The sequence below is a fragment of the Apteryx mantelli genome, chromosome 3, assembly GCF_036417845.1.
Source record: "Apteryx mantelli isolate bAptMan1 chromosome 3, bAptMan1.hap1, whole genome shotgun sequence".
NCBI classification, from domain to species: domain Eukaryota; kingdom Metazoa; phylum Chordata; class Aves; order Apterygiformes; family Apterygidae; genus Apteryx; species Apteryx mantelli.
The window spans coordinates 139,827,813-139,842,679 of NC_089980.1; the positions used below are offsets into that span (position 1 = coordinate 139,827,813).

The following is a 14,867-nucleotide window of genomic DNA, read 5'->3' on the forward strand; positions in this document are numbered from 1 at the left end:
TATTTCACAGTCATTCTCGATACTGGAAGCACATTGAAAGTCATTCCATTGTGTATCTTGTTCTAGACTTGCACTCAGCAAAGACAGTTGTGACTGTCCTGAATAACAGCTGCTTTGAGGTTACTGAATGTTACTTAGACAATCATACCAAACCGAGTCAAACTTGCAGAGATTTTAGATAAAGCGTCTCATGAGGAATCATGGTTACAGGCAGATGAATGACTCAGGACTTCCAAGTAGACTTTTTGCAGTCACAGTCTGAGATCCCAGCTACTCTGGGATTAGTTGAATCATTTCCCTAGTCTGATCATACTGACTTTTCCTTGACTATAAGGTAGTTTGAGCAGACTAGCTTTGGCAAAGATGCCCACATTGCGTCCTTTTCCTCTGCTCAAATGAAGAACATACTCAATTTGGTCAGATGAATAGCATCCTACAGAGCTAAATGTAGATTCATATATATGAATTAGGCTCTCTTTATAATCAAAGGAGAGGAATAGTCACTTCCAAGGTATAATTCATCTCATTCTAATGAGATACCTAAAACAGGTCCAATGAACTGTACACTTCAGGTGCCTATGTCTCTATGCCACAGGAAAAGTAGGGTGACAATTAAAATAAAGATATCTATATTGTCTAAAGTTAGGCCAGGTGAGCCCTACCATATGTTAGCCAACAGAAATACACTGTCAGCAAAATTAAAATCTATACAATGAGTTTTGCCAGCAAAATTATGTTAACTATGGATGAAGTACAAAATTTTTCTAGAAAAATTTTAAACAGTAGAAATACCAAAACCCTACAGCAGCAAAGCACTTCTACTGTGAACTCAGCTAGCTGAATAAAACCAAATTTTGTACTGATACAGGAATGTTGTCTTCCTCAAGTAGAAGCACAGTTTTGCAGATACAGCTGCATCTGTGACGGGAGTTCTGCAGACGTACCTTGTATCAGCAAGAAGTCATTCTCCCTCATATCATTGACCAATATAGAAATGCTGCCAAAAATCTGTGATCAAGACAGAGATAAAAAATCAGTTCTCCATTATCAGAAGTAATGGAAGGTAGGGATATGAACAGTGAAAAATTCCAAGTAATACAGATATTACTGCTCCTGCAGCCGAACCAGTTCCTAAATATTCAGCTTGGTTGTCATTGCACCACATTCTCTGTTGTTTCTGGTTCCAGAAAACATAAGTCATACACCAAGTATTACCTCAATTACGGAAGCAGTACATGACTTGGAGCAGTATGGTTCATGCGACATTATACCAGACCTAATCAGCTCTGCTGAAAACATGACTATTGAGGAGAGTGCAGAGATTTCTGAGCTGATTCGCAGCATGCCTGCTTCAATTCCATAAGGATAATGCTTTGCCTGACCAAAGAAGTCCTGCTGGAGCTGAGCTGGCTCTGCATAACAACAGCTCAAGTATCTGCATTCATGGCAACACAGACATCCTGCAGATGGAAGACAAAACACCAGTCTACAGTCCATTTTATATTTCTCATTTTCATACAAGGTTGTATTCATTGCTTTGCACAAAAATTTGGGTTCCTGTTTTTTGTATCACTTTCAGAACTTAAAATAATTATTTTAAAGTGATACCCACATAACCCTCCCCCACTAAAAGGCCATCTGCTCATTGTTTTAGTTTAGCAATCTGACATTTGCATGTTCATTTTCCTGGCTGGAAGTACCAACCTGAAACCAGCTCACTGCCTGCTTTAAATCTGACTTTTAAAATAGGATTTAAATAGTCTTATAATTCTGCTTTAACATTAATTCCTGTTTAATAGATATGAATTACCCCAGCTTAAAGACAAACTATCATAATAACCTTGGTTCTAGTTTTTACAAAGTGGGATAGTGCTGGATAGTGCTGGGTTCATATATAATAAGGTCAATCTTTCATAACGTCAGTGATGAATTGATCCACTTATAATGAACTGTGCTTCACTTCTTCCTATACAGCTTCAAGAGATAAAATTAGATCCGAGGAGAATGACTTCTGAGAGCATCTGGGCAACCAAACCAAAAAGCTGTAATTCGTACTTCAGACAAGATGGTTTGTGCCACAGTAGGAGCTAGATAAATACTGAATTAAAAGCAGATTAAGGAATAGTTTTGAAATAAATATCAACAGTTCAATTTTGTGGCTAGTGCAGCTGCTTTTGCAAGACAGACCTGTCTAGAGCACAGGCTCTTGAACACTCTTGGCTTGCAGAGTAACATGTCCTCTCCAGAAAGAGGCTTTCAGTTGAGTGTAGTTCCTTCTCCTTGACTTTTAGGGCTTTGTTCCTTTTCCTTGCATCCCAGGACTGTGGAACTGCCCTTGCATTAGACAGACACGGCTCTTGGGTGGGGGATTGAGCACTATCCATCATACAGGGACTTACTCTCTGTGTAGGGCTCCACAGGTACAGGCAGAAGAATATGGAGAGATAATATTGAAAACAACACAAAGAAACCTGCTTTTCTCTGGTAAGGACCTCCTTGGGTCTCCCAGATGCTTTCAAGTATGTCTATAGTGTGGAAAGAAGTGGGATGCAGAGCTCCCTGTGCTCATAGTTACTGTATTAGGATTGGAACTGGATAGCCTTGTCAGCAAAGCACCGCACCCGCGCTAACATCACTGTCGATGCAGGTATTTTATATGAGGGTTCTGCTAACTGCATAGCCCCTTCAGGAAAATGTGGTACAGGGCTGTCTTGTGCTGGACATCTTTATTGTCAAACCGATTTTGTCCCTACAGAGGAGAGTAAGCAAATAGGTTTCATGAACATACACAATGTTTTCTGTACTTGAAAATCATCAGCACTTTATTATTGTTTGAGCAGGCACAAATACATAATAATCACATGGGACGGAAGTAAGGATAGTATACAAGCTAATTAGTCTCTCTGTAGGCTCTCTAATAAGTAAGCAGACGGAAGGAAAAATGGATAAGGGGGAAAATAATCTTTTTTTTCTACTAACTTTTGTTAGCATCTGTGAAAAAGTGACTTTTAAAAATTAATGCTAAATTGCTAATCTCACAGCTTGATTCTAAGTCTTACAACATTCAGATATATTCTAAAAGCCCATGATCATGAAGAATACGATTGGATAAGAACCTGAGCTTTAATTTTTTAAACAAAAAAATTTTGTAAACCTTGACATTGTGGAAACAAACTTGAAAAAGGCTCTAAGTACATCCTAAAACTTCACAAACAATTAACTTCAGGCTTGTTTCATTTATTTTGCCGGCTGCTGATTCTTGCAGATAACCACGCTGGTATAACATTATCCATCTCTAAAGAGGCAAAATCTTAATCTGGTAGTATTTTATACTCAGCTTGGCACAGGTGCAAATTCAGGGCAAGTCAAACCTTCGGATGATAACACTGTGTAGGAAGTTATTAATGATTGCTGTCAGAGTGGGCTATTGTAGCAGGTAGAACTAGCACACTTGTATGTGTCATTAAAGACAGGTGGAGGTGGAATCACCTGTTAGAAGAAAAGCAATTGCAAGCTGTGTGAATGGCATGGCTGTTCCTGGAGGGGTTTGTAGGTCTAGCTCTACTGCTGAGGTTATACTAGCAAACCTGCAGAGTGGAGACATGCCAGGTAGAAAAAGCCAAAATAACTCTTATCTATTATCTGAAATGTAGTATCAAATTAAGCTTTCTGTAAAACTGTGTGCCATGCCTAATGTTATAATACAGCTATGCTGGCAAGCTTTTTTGAGTTTGTACCAATCTTCTAAGGAAATAAACTATCAGGGAAGTATGTTTCTGATTTTTGGGTAGAAACAAAGAGAAAAATTATTGGGAATAGAATTTATAATACTGGTAGACTGGGATTTTCTAAGCAAGAAGCATGCAAGTTTTCAGTGTTAGACTAAAGCTAAGGCAGCTTTCAGCTGGCTGAAAGTCGTGATCTCATTCAGACTGCAGCTGTGGAAGGCAGTGGCTCTGAGTGCCCCAATGACTGTCAATATTTTACCTATTTAGTTAAGTTCACGGCCAAAGGAATAGAAAAGTGGACTTCACCACACGCCTATAGCAAGTTGTTAAAAGAGAAGAGGAGTGATGAATGCCAGAATATGTTGCCCTGTTGACTACTCAGGGTGGCAGAAAATCAAGACAACTTCTAAGATATCTTGGGGGACAGAATTTTATCTAATAGGTACTGTTGAGTCATTACTTGCTTGGTTTTTAAGTTGAATCAGTGCATCATTTCTTTTAGCCCGATTCTTTTTCTGTAATTCTGTAAGAGGGAAGTCTTGACTGTTAAGAATACCTGGGGAGCAAATTATTTTCCCCAAGCTTCAAGGGAAAGGCTTAGGTAGTTTTATTTAATACTCAATGGAAACATTTGAAAAGGAGGCCCATTTTGCTGCTGACAGCATTTGACATCAGCTGTGAACCGATACTTAGGCATACACAGAGGAGCACTAAGTTCCTGTGTGCAGCTGCACGCTCTCTCCAGGGAGTGCAAAGAGCAGTTCTGTTGTGATGACGGCACTGAAACTTCCTGGGCGGCAACTTCTGTCTCTGGTTGCTGATGACCAGGAGGTTTTTTTACTCTATCTCCTTGTAACAGTTACTGGTTTAAGTTCTAGAACTAGCCTTATGTGCTTCTCTGAAAAGGAAACTGTGGCACAGTACATGTAGTAATAATAATTAAAAAAAAAAAACCAAACGCCTATTTATGTTCATTTTAATTTTGAAAGATGAGCTCTTGGGCTCCAGCATGCAAAATAGACCATGGCTACTGAGTTTTACAATGGCTTCTCTTCCTGGAGACACATTTCCGAAAAGCAGCTCAGATACAAGGCTGAAGAAATACGTTAAATAGTAGCTTTGCTTCATTTTGTATGTACCACTAGGTCCCTGTTTGGGTGGATGGTGAACAGAGCAATATACAAGCTTATCCTTAATTTTAGACTTTAAAAAGAGTAATATGGGGAATGTGGTGGACAACAACTGTAGGAGTTGTGCTTTTGTGGTTTATGAGCAGCAAGAGAGTCTTCTGAAAGGAATGTTGATGCCTAATCCAGTCTGTTCAAGCGTTTGAAAAAATGAAGATGTGTTCAGTCTCAGACACTAATTAAGACAAAGGAAGACTGTGTGAACTTCATGGACCTGCTTTTGAACTAGAAATGCAAGAGAAAATCGCTGAGGTCTTGGCCTAGCAGTGCCTAGATTTCAGCTGACTGAAAACTCGGAAATGATTATGCTGGATATGAAAACTCGGTGCTATAAGAAACACGAGCTAATGGCTAGCTTTCCAATAGCAAATCTCAAATAATAAGTATTTGTTTATTACTCATGCTACTGCAGAATTTAGATCTCCTAGTCATGGAACAGAATTGCACCGCGACCTCAGAAAGACAGCATATGCTCACGGGCAAAGACTATCTAAGCATAAAAGAAGAGACAACAGTTAAGTATAGGAAACAAAGGCAAAATTTTAAGGCACAGAAATAGGCTGGTTTGAAAATTTAAACACGTGGACAGTGGAGGCTGTCATTACAGGCTGACTGGATTTGGGAATGGATTTGAATGTTAGATGATAAATAAGGCAGGATGTGAAAGCTCTTGATGGATATAATCAGGGCATAACTGAATTTGTCAAGGCCGCAGAGAAGGATTTTGCAGTAACTGAGGTAAGTTATGGTGACAGCCTGGATAAGACTTCTAGTTGATTGAGAGGAAAGCTGTTATATTAGATATTTTACACAGTCAGAATTGACAAGCTTTAGATGTTGCCTGGATGTGTAGATCCAAGTAAACAGCCTGATTGAAGGCTTTCCTGAGTTTACAGCCAAGACACTGGTGATATCCACAGCAACCGAAAAATAACATGACGGAGATGGCCGGAGAGTGTGTTTTAGTTGCATTGAGCTTGACTGTTGGCTAGCAATCTGTGAGGAGATGCAAGACTTCAACTGAGGCCTGAGCTAGGACCAGATTTTGTGGTACAGTCTGCATATTTGTGATGCCTAAGGAGTCTGACTGCAATAGCTATAGAATTTAGGGATTTGAAGGAATTTCTGTCATTAATCCATAGCAAAAGAGAACATTTAAAACTGTTTCAGAGCAGCTGTGTGCAATGACATAGATAACTTCTGCTTCTTGCTGACACTTCCCAGTTACTGATTTGTGGAAAGAGTATAATGGCCATGATATAAAATCTCTTAGATCAAGATTGTTAAGTTCTGTTTACATATTTGGAGGTAAGTACCCTCCCCACTTGTCCTCTTTAAAAAAAAAAAAAAAAATGCAGTTTGCATAAAATTTTCTGGGAAACGTTTATATTCCTACTCTGTCTTTTCCTGTAGTTAGTTGCTATTATATATGGTTGCTTGCTGCTGCTATGTCATTTGTCATTCAAAAGAGCCAGTGATTAATACCTTCCAGATTGTCTATCTCTGATGTTCAGTTTGGAAATTAAATGGCCTTCACTTAAGATTCAGAACTCCAAGCCCACCAAGACTCCAAGTCTGCGTGGGCTGGGAGTGTCACCTTGGAGCCCCTAGGACTTCTAAAGGCTGAAATGGCTTTGCATCATTTGGGAGAAGATCGCAGTGAATTGCCACTTTGGAGGAATGGATTGCCTCTTTACAATGAAACAAAAGATACATGATTGTATTTTTCCATAAAGAAATACTCCCTTAGCTGAATGATCTATTTTTACTATACCCAAAATGTAAGCCTTTTTTTTAATCCTGGAAACTATTATTAAATAAGCTAGACTGAGGTATAGAAAGTCAGCAGAATGCAGACAGATGCTCTGTTTACAGTCACCTTTCTAACTCATCTTTCTGGCAAGTCCCTTCTAGTTATGGACAACAACTCAGCCGTGAGAGACAACTAAGGTAAGCTCACTAGGTACACAGGGGAATATGCAGCCCAGATAAAAAGGACACCAGGTTGAATATGAGCCAACAGTGGAACCTCATCACAAATCAGACAAGTTTCATGCTGGGTCACATTAGGAGAAGCGTTGCCAACAGATGGAGAGAAATTATCCCCCGTAGTTTGTATTCTCGGAATAAAGTTTCAGTTTGGGTTCCCCTCAGTTCAAGGGGGATGTGGAGAAACTGGAGAGAGGCAGCATAGGGCCACCAGGATGTTCAGGGGCCTGGGGCACGTGACCCACAAGGAGAGGTTGAGGGAGCAGGGCTTGTTTAACCTAGTGAATAGGAGGCTAAGGGGGTTGTCTAATAGCAGCCTACAATATATGAAGGACAGTTACAAAGATGACAGTCTGTTCTCTGTAGTGGAAGATAATGTAACAAGATGCAGTGGCTGAAATTGCAGTTTGGGAGGTTGAGGTTGGACATTAGGAAAAACTTCTCCACTAGAAGAGGTAGTTCAGCACCAGACTGGGTTACACAGAGAGGTGGTGGAGTCTCCATGCTTGGATGATTTCAAGATTTGGCCAAAGCCACAATGCTGGGGATAGTCCTGCTTTAAGTGAAACTGAACTACAGATCTCCAGAAGTCTCTTCCAGTAAATGCTTCTACGACTTTATGATGCATTCTGAGGGCTGCTCTGAGATGACAGTTTGGAGCATATACCACATTACACTTTAGAAAAATAAGCAAGCTATCATTCTGGGAGTCAAAATGGTATTTAATCTTGGATCCTGGATTAGTTTACCTCTTTCACAGTCCCTATGATCAGTGACTTTCTTCAAAGACTCTTCTAGTTGATAATCAAAACTTACTTGTTTTATTTGACCCTCAATTCATCATTGTCTTAAATGATCGTTTATGCCTGTACATTTATACCTGTTACTCTGCTTTGGTTTCATTGTATATTGTTTTTATACAAGCTTAAAACTTCTTAGGGTGTTATGAATGTTACATATCCAAACACCTTTGAGGCGATGGGCCTTAACTTTCTTTTGTCTCTGGCATGAGAGGCTTTTTCACACAGACATGTACTACAATTTTCCACATTCTCTTCTCATAGAAACAGGAACATATGATGCTGCATATTGCAAGAAGCTGCTCATTTCTCTATGAAACCATGATACTGAAAGAACAACCATTTGAGATGCTGCATAGAGGCAAGTACTTTGCACATATGTAACAAGGGCTGGCTTTCAGATAGCATGGTGATTAGTTTTTCTGTCCAGTCTTACAAGAGAAAGAGTGGTTTGAGTGATATCTTCTTTAACAGGAAAGAAGACAGAGATAAAATCAGAAGTCTGTGTGAGCTGGGAGTGTCACCTTGGAGCCCCTAGGACTTCTAAAGGCTGAAACGGCCTTGAACCAGTTGGGAGAAGATGGCAGTGAATTGCCACTTTGGAGGAAGAGGCGAGCTGGGGAACAGTTGTGCTGAAAAGAGAATAGCTAGCATATGGAGCAGTGCTGAAGGAGGGAAAGGAGCAACATTTGCGACAGTCTCTTGTGGCAGTATGTGGATGGTGTGGGTAACAGCAGCAATAGTGAGGTAGGAGGTTAGCTGGGATGGCAGCTGGCTGCATTGCAGGGGGAGGCTGCAGGAGGGAGCAAAGGGAGCTAGTACTCAGTGGTAGATAGCAGGAAAAGTAATAGCCATGCGAATGGAAGCATGCGTGTTGTTGGTAGAGTTGACAGCGAGAGGAAGATGGTACCTCAGATACTGCTTAATTGCCACGTGAGTGGAGAGGTGTGGGGGGAGGTTGATATCAGAGCACAGGGAAAGCTGTTTAGACTGCAGTTAGTGGCACTGGGGAAAGCAACACAGATGGTAATTAAGTGGTGGCTGTCTGCACTGAGTGGGAGGCACGTGGTTAGTTGTTGGGAGATGCTTGGTAGCACTGGAGGGAAAGGAAGTGCATGGTTAGGTAGCGGTTAGCAGCAGCAGGGGGGAGGGAAACGAGTAGTTGTGCACAACAGAGCAGAAACAGTGATGAAGTGTTGGCAGGTCATTAGCATCAACATGTGGGGAGGAGAGAAGGTGACCCTCGGTGGCAGCTAGAAGGGAAACGGGCAGGAGTCGGGACGTGGTTGGCAGCACTCAGGGAGAGCTGGCCATGGCCCTGTGGTGGCAGCTGCAGGGAGACGATGGCCAGTCATCAGGCAGTGGTCAGGGGCACAAAGGAGGAGGGACTGAGGGGTCAGTGAGCGGCAGTGGAGGGCAGTGGATGGCCGTTATCGGCATTCAGTGGCCACGAGGAGGGGAGAAGGTAGTGGGTGGCAGCTGGTGGGGACCAGAGCAGGCACTTGTTGGGTGCGGGCTGTTGGAAGAAGGGATGGCCTCAGTGTCGGCACTTGGTGACTCTAGGGTGGAGGTGGGCATTGGGCAGCAGTTGGCAGGAGGAAGGGAGCAGGTTGCCACTCCGCAGCCGTTGGTGGCGGTGGGGAGAGGGAAGTGGGTGGAGGTTGGTGACAGTGACCACCAGCTTCCCCCCCCCCCACCCTGTGTGACAGTCGCTAAGTGCAAGCACGGGGGAGCAGGGGCTCGAGGGTGACGGCAGACGACTGCGGGGGCAACGGGTGGGCGAAGGGTGTGGGTCGGTGACTGTGGCCGATGGCAGTTGGTGGCAGTGGGGGAAGGGAGCCAATGTCAGCTGGTGGCAGTGGGGGAGGGGAGCCTGGGGGGGAGTGGCAGCAGTGGGGGAGGGGAGCCAGAGGTCGTTGGTGGCGGTTGGCGGCTGTGGGGGAAGGGAGCCGGGGGGGTGTCGTTGGTGGCGGTTGGCGACTGTGGGGGAGGGGAGCCAGAGGTCGTTGGTGGTGGTTAACGGCTGCGGGGGATGGTTGGCGGCTGCGGGGGAGGGGAGCCGGGGATCGCCGGCTGCGGTTGGCGGCCGTGGGGGAAGCGGAGCCGCGGGACGCTGGCGGCTGTGGGGGAGCGGAGCCGGGGGTCGCCCGTGGCGCGGGCGGTGCGGCGCCCTCACGAAAGCGACCGCCTCGACGGCGCCTGCGCGCGCGGCGGGAGGGGAGGAGGGGGGCGGGGCCCGCGCGCGCTGGCGCGGGGCGGGGGGGAGGCGGGGGCGGGCAGCGCCCTTTGGCAGCGGCGGCGGGGCGAGGGCGCAGGCGCGGCGCGGGGCGGGGCCCGCCGGCAGCCGGCCCCGCCCCTCCCCGCGGCCGGTACAGTAGGAGGAGTCACGCGGGCGGGGGGTCACATGACCGCGGCCCTTTACAGTAGGATCCCAATATGGCAGCGGCGGCGGCCGCGGGGGGAGTCGGCGCTGGGAGCACTCGGACCTAGGGCCGCCCGCTCGCTCGCTCGCCCTCCCGCCCTCCCTCCGCCGCCCTCCGGCACCGCGGCGCCCCGCGCCTCCCCCCCCTTCCCTTTCCCCCTGCCCGCCCCGCCGCGAGCGGAAGGAGCGCCCGGGAGCCTCGGAGCCAGCTACGCCCCGCCGCGTCCGACATGAGGGAGAAGGGCCGCAGGAAGAAGGGCAGGACCTGGGCAGAGGCCGCCCGCACGGTACGCGCAGGCCGCGCGGCCGGGGAGCGCGTCCGGCGGGGCCCGGAGGCCGCTGGGGCGGGTCAGAGGCCTCCAGGCTGCGCCGGGTCGTGCGGGCTCCCTCCTGCGGGGGGCGGCCGCTCCTGTCGCTCCCTGCCGCCGTGGCGGCCGGTGCCCGAGGGGGGGGAAGGAGCCGGCGGCGCCCTGGCGGCGCCCTGACGGTGCCCGGCGTCCCCGGCTGGGGCTGCCGGGGTGCGAGGCCGCCTCCCGTGGGGCTCGCGCGGGGCCGCCGCGGTCCGAGCTGGGGCGACGCGCTCGTGGGTTTGAGCCAACTTTTAAATTGGTGCGTGGTGGTGAACCGGAGCTGTTGCAGGGCGATCCGGGAACGCTTATTTTTGTTTCCCGAAGCTGTGGAGTCTTGCTCGTGAGCAGGCATCGGCTGCGGTGCCGGTGGCTTTGCCGTGGGCCGGGCTGTGTCCCTAGTCCCACCTGAAGCCCTGTGTCACCCGCCGCGGGCAACGCTGCCTTCAGCAGAAGGGTCAGTAGAGCCTCGGTGCCTGGCAGCAGGTGGGTCTGAAGAGAGAGCCTGGGAAAACATGAGGCTTTTCAAACAGAAAGGAAATACTGCGGGGTCTGCATGGGCAGTTAATCTGTCTCTGCTCGCAACTTTGTCCTCATGCTTTTCATTTGAACAGGGTTTTCTTTAATTTCTACCTGTTCTCCAGTTGCTTAGCGTTTCTAGACACAAATTTAAATAGGAAACCCCTCAGGAAGGGATTTCCTCTTCACATTTGCAAAATGCTGTGAGTAGTAAGACTTTTAAATAATATTATAAAACAAGCAACATGTACTATGATTTTCAGTATTCTCAGTGTATTAATGTCTCTAACACAGGAGAACTTGTTGCAGTAGGGGCAAGTGAATTGCCTCTTGTCATACAGTGATTAACCCTAGAAGGAGAACTTTTATCTTCTGATTTCAAGTCTAGTAGTCGTTGTTACTATACTGTTTTCAAGACAAACTTGCATGTAGTTTCTGCTTGGAGCCTGCATGTTAGAGAATGGATAAATGAAAAGGGAACTTAAGTGTCAGGAGAAGCACGAGATAGAGGAAACTGAACAAGTGCATGCTGCAGGAGGAGTGGAACAGAGCGGTGAATTGTGAAAGTACACCATGTGCTTGTAAAATATCTGCATTTGCAGTGGAGATTCAAATCTACTTAATAGAGAGGAGGAGGAGGAGTTCTGGTTATATCATAAGCATTCTAGAAGAGGTATCTGTTAAAACAAGACTTGAAAAGTCTGGCTAGAAAGCAAATGTAAATAGGTATTTGCGGTTGAGAGTTGCAAGCACTAACTCTTTTCATAAATAGTAATTTATTTGGACCTTGTATTTACAGTTTGAAAGGCATCAAAATAGCTGCCCTTCATTCAAGGGATATGGTGCAGTTAACTATTTTGAGAATATAGGATGCATCCCACAAGTGGGCGTTTTGGTTTCTCTGTATATGTTTTTGTGCATCTTTTAAAACTTGTTTCCAAAGTAGAATGGAAGAATTTCATGTGCAGGGTGTCCACGTGACCAGATCTTTTTATCTGCCTACATGCATCACTGTTCATACTGTATCCACTGATCTGTTTAAAATCCACTTCAGTGCTAAAACACATATTTAGAAAAGCTGCACTGAAAAGTATCAAAATTGAAGGTTATTTGGTATCCTAGGTAGCATATTTAGCTTCATGGCAAGGGTAGCCAAAAAAAAAAAAAAAAGAAAAGATGACTAAATGCTTGCCAAAACCTCCGTTTTGGCAAATATTGCTATTTGTAGCTTCAGTGGGAATGTTAAAATGTTCTGGTCAAACTCCAATCCCATTTTCTCTCTTCAAAAAGTTCCCTTGCGCTTTTTGGAAATAATGTCTCTTGATTCTTGTCCTAGCTTGTGTACTTGTATTGGCATTTCAGCTGCCAGTGCTTGAGGTTCACAGGGTATGTTATACAACTACGCTAAGAAATGTGGCAACGCTCAGGCATTCTGTTCTCCTCATGAAAGGTAATATAAAACTTGCCTCAAACTTGGAAAGTCTTCCAGTTTATGTTCAGTGTGGTGTTGCATCTCTGCACTTCTTTGCGGGGTTACTTCTTTGCTGGTTTAGCTCTCTGTGCTAGCTCGCTGTGGGGTGGAGTGAGCCCTAACAGTCAAAAGCGATCGTGGCAGCCGGAGGGTTGGGGGCTTGGGGGCTACGGTTTTTGCTGCTGGCAAGCCATCAAGGTGGCTGTCCTGCCAGGCTGCACTGTGCTGGTTACTGAACAGCAGCTCAAGGTCGTCGACGCTGATGTTCCTGTGGCGATTCTGTCCCGTGTCTGCCTCCTTGCTGCATCTGTCGCCTCACCGCTGGTGCTTGTAGGTAGTTCAGGGAGCTAAAACAGCAGAAAACTATTGTTATTATGGTTCTGGTTTGGCTTCTTTGCTGGTTTAGTTTTTATAACCAGCTATCTGGAATCGGGTGCTTGCCAGTGCAAGAGAGGTGGTGGGAATGGTGGAGGGGAAGGCAGGGATTGCCAAGGTAGTTTCACTTTGAATTCGACTGTTGTGAAACTGCGGTGTTGGTCTTAAATCAGGTGTTAAGCCACAGAAGTATGGTCCTTCTGTTTGATTACAAAAAGACCTAGGGTAGGTGGTAGGTATATGGATAAGATTGATTCAGTAGGGCTCAAACTATTCTTGTTCTTATATGTCTAGGAATATTAGTTGGAGCAGAACTATAATGTAAAATAAGGAAAGAGTGCCTTGTGAGGGCAGTGCATTCGGGGAGGAAGTTACTGTTGATAAACAACCTTTTTTTCTTATTTCCTGGCTCATTCAGCAAACGCGCAGCTGCAGATGACTATTAACTTGTGACTTTTCTTGGGACAATGGCTGGGTGTCCCAACAGTTAAAGTAAAAAGCTTCACGAAGGTAAGAGGCTGGTACTATATAGCTCTCAAGTTTGAGATAAACGCGCTGGACTGCGTGCACTCTTCAGAAACAGTCTAGTAGCTAAGCAACCAACCTGCAGAAAGACACCGATGGGACGGTGTGTCTAGAGAAGAGAGAGGATATACCAACACTGACTTGGTTCTGTGCTCAGCTGTGTATTGAACTGTATGTTCTGCTGAAGACTAGAATACATAGATTATGTCTATATGGGTAAACTTAACAGCTTCAGGGCTTGTTTTCTCGCCCTGAGGCAACCTCCCACAGTTTATGCATATCCATGTCGTTAAACTTTTAGTGTTCATAACACAGTGACTGCATTTGGTAGCACAGGCCTGTGCTAATTTTTGGACTGTGCTGGGAACTTGGTCTGGGCTCAGCTCGTAATCTCACAGGCAAGTCTTGTGGCAGGGACCTTGCTACTAACTTAATGGTGTGGACGGCGAGTCAGTGCCTGTGCTGTGCCCCAGTATCGTTTAGCTAACTGGTGCAGCTGTAGCTGTGGAGCTCTAGTGGCTCCTAGAAGGCTGTAACTGATGCTCGCTACAGCTGGTGCAGGTTGATGAGAATGAATATGCAGTAGCACTTGCTTTGGTCTGATTTGGGTATGCATTATTATCATATGTGAGCTGATATTCACAGTGCTTGTGGTTGAAGGGGGCTGGTGTGTAATGTTATGTCTGCGCTCGTGAATGTGGTAACAAGACCGTGTTATGCAGCAGAGAGCTCTGCACTTTCTTTTTGGTTACTGAGGGACTGGGTTGTTGCTGTTTCTCTTCCTTATATTCAGTGCAGCCTCCTACAACAGGAAGGGATCTCTAGAATAGCGGAATGCCCTGTGCACCTTTCCCTGTCGTCTGCTCTGTTATGTGGTAGTGCGCCGTAACCTACTGGCCGTTGTGGTGTGTTAGTGGCCTGCTTAAATCAGGACGAGAAATCCTGTTGCTGGACACAAGCCACAAACAAGCTGTCTTTGTGCTTCGTGTGTGTGGAGAAAGTGTACACTGTCATGTGCCAAGCTTGAAGAAATTTGGTATTTGTTTTTCATGGGAAGTCCCCAAGTGTGACTTGACAAAATATTTTTCTACTGTGCAGCTTCAAAATGTCGAGGCCTAGGAGCTGTCTGAATATGGACCGAATGCTGTTGCAGAAGACTGTCTCTTTATAAATGCTCTTTGGCCAGGATGTCATAAAAGTGCAAAATGCAATGTTTCATGCTATTTGTTCGTGAGATCAAGATGCTGCCACGGTATTTTTTTTCCTTTGTGCTGATTTTCTGTTGAGTCAAACTGACATTTTTGTTGGCAGTGGAAGGTGAAGGATTCTAGTGAGAGAGAGCACTTGGGTAAGCAAATAGATCATAAACACATTGCAATGAATTCCTTGAAGGCACAGCTATCCATTGAGTATGAATGCTGGCGTTATACTGCAAGTCGCTGTGCTGCTTCTTGTGGCGACTCTTGTGATGTGAAGCCTGTTCCTCTCTTGCTGTAGAGGTCTG

The 14,867-nt window shown here is 45.7% G+C and overlaps 1 protein-coding gene across 1 annotated transcript in view; it reads left to right on the top strand.

Moving 5' to 3' along the window:
* Window positions 1–10,299: 10,299 nt before the first annotated feature.
* The window catches only part of ASXL2 (ASXL transcriptional regulator 2), a 129,805-nt gene continuing 125,237 nt past the window's right edge, over window positions 10,300–14,867 (top strand). Inside the window, exon 1 of the mRNA XM_067294494.1 lies at window positions 10,300–10,413. Coding sequence (XP_067150595.1) covers window positions 10,357–10,413 — 57 coding nt within the window. The 5' untranslated portion in view covers window positions 10,300–10,356. The remainder of the gene's footprint in view (window positions 10,414–14,867) is intronic.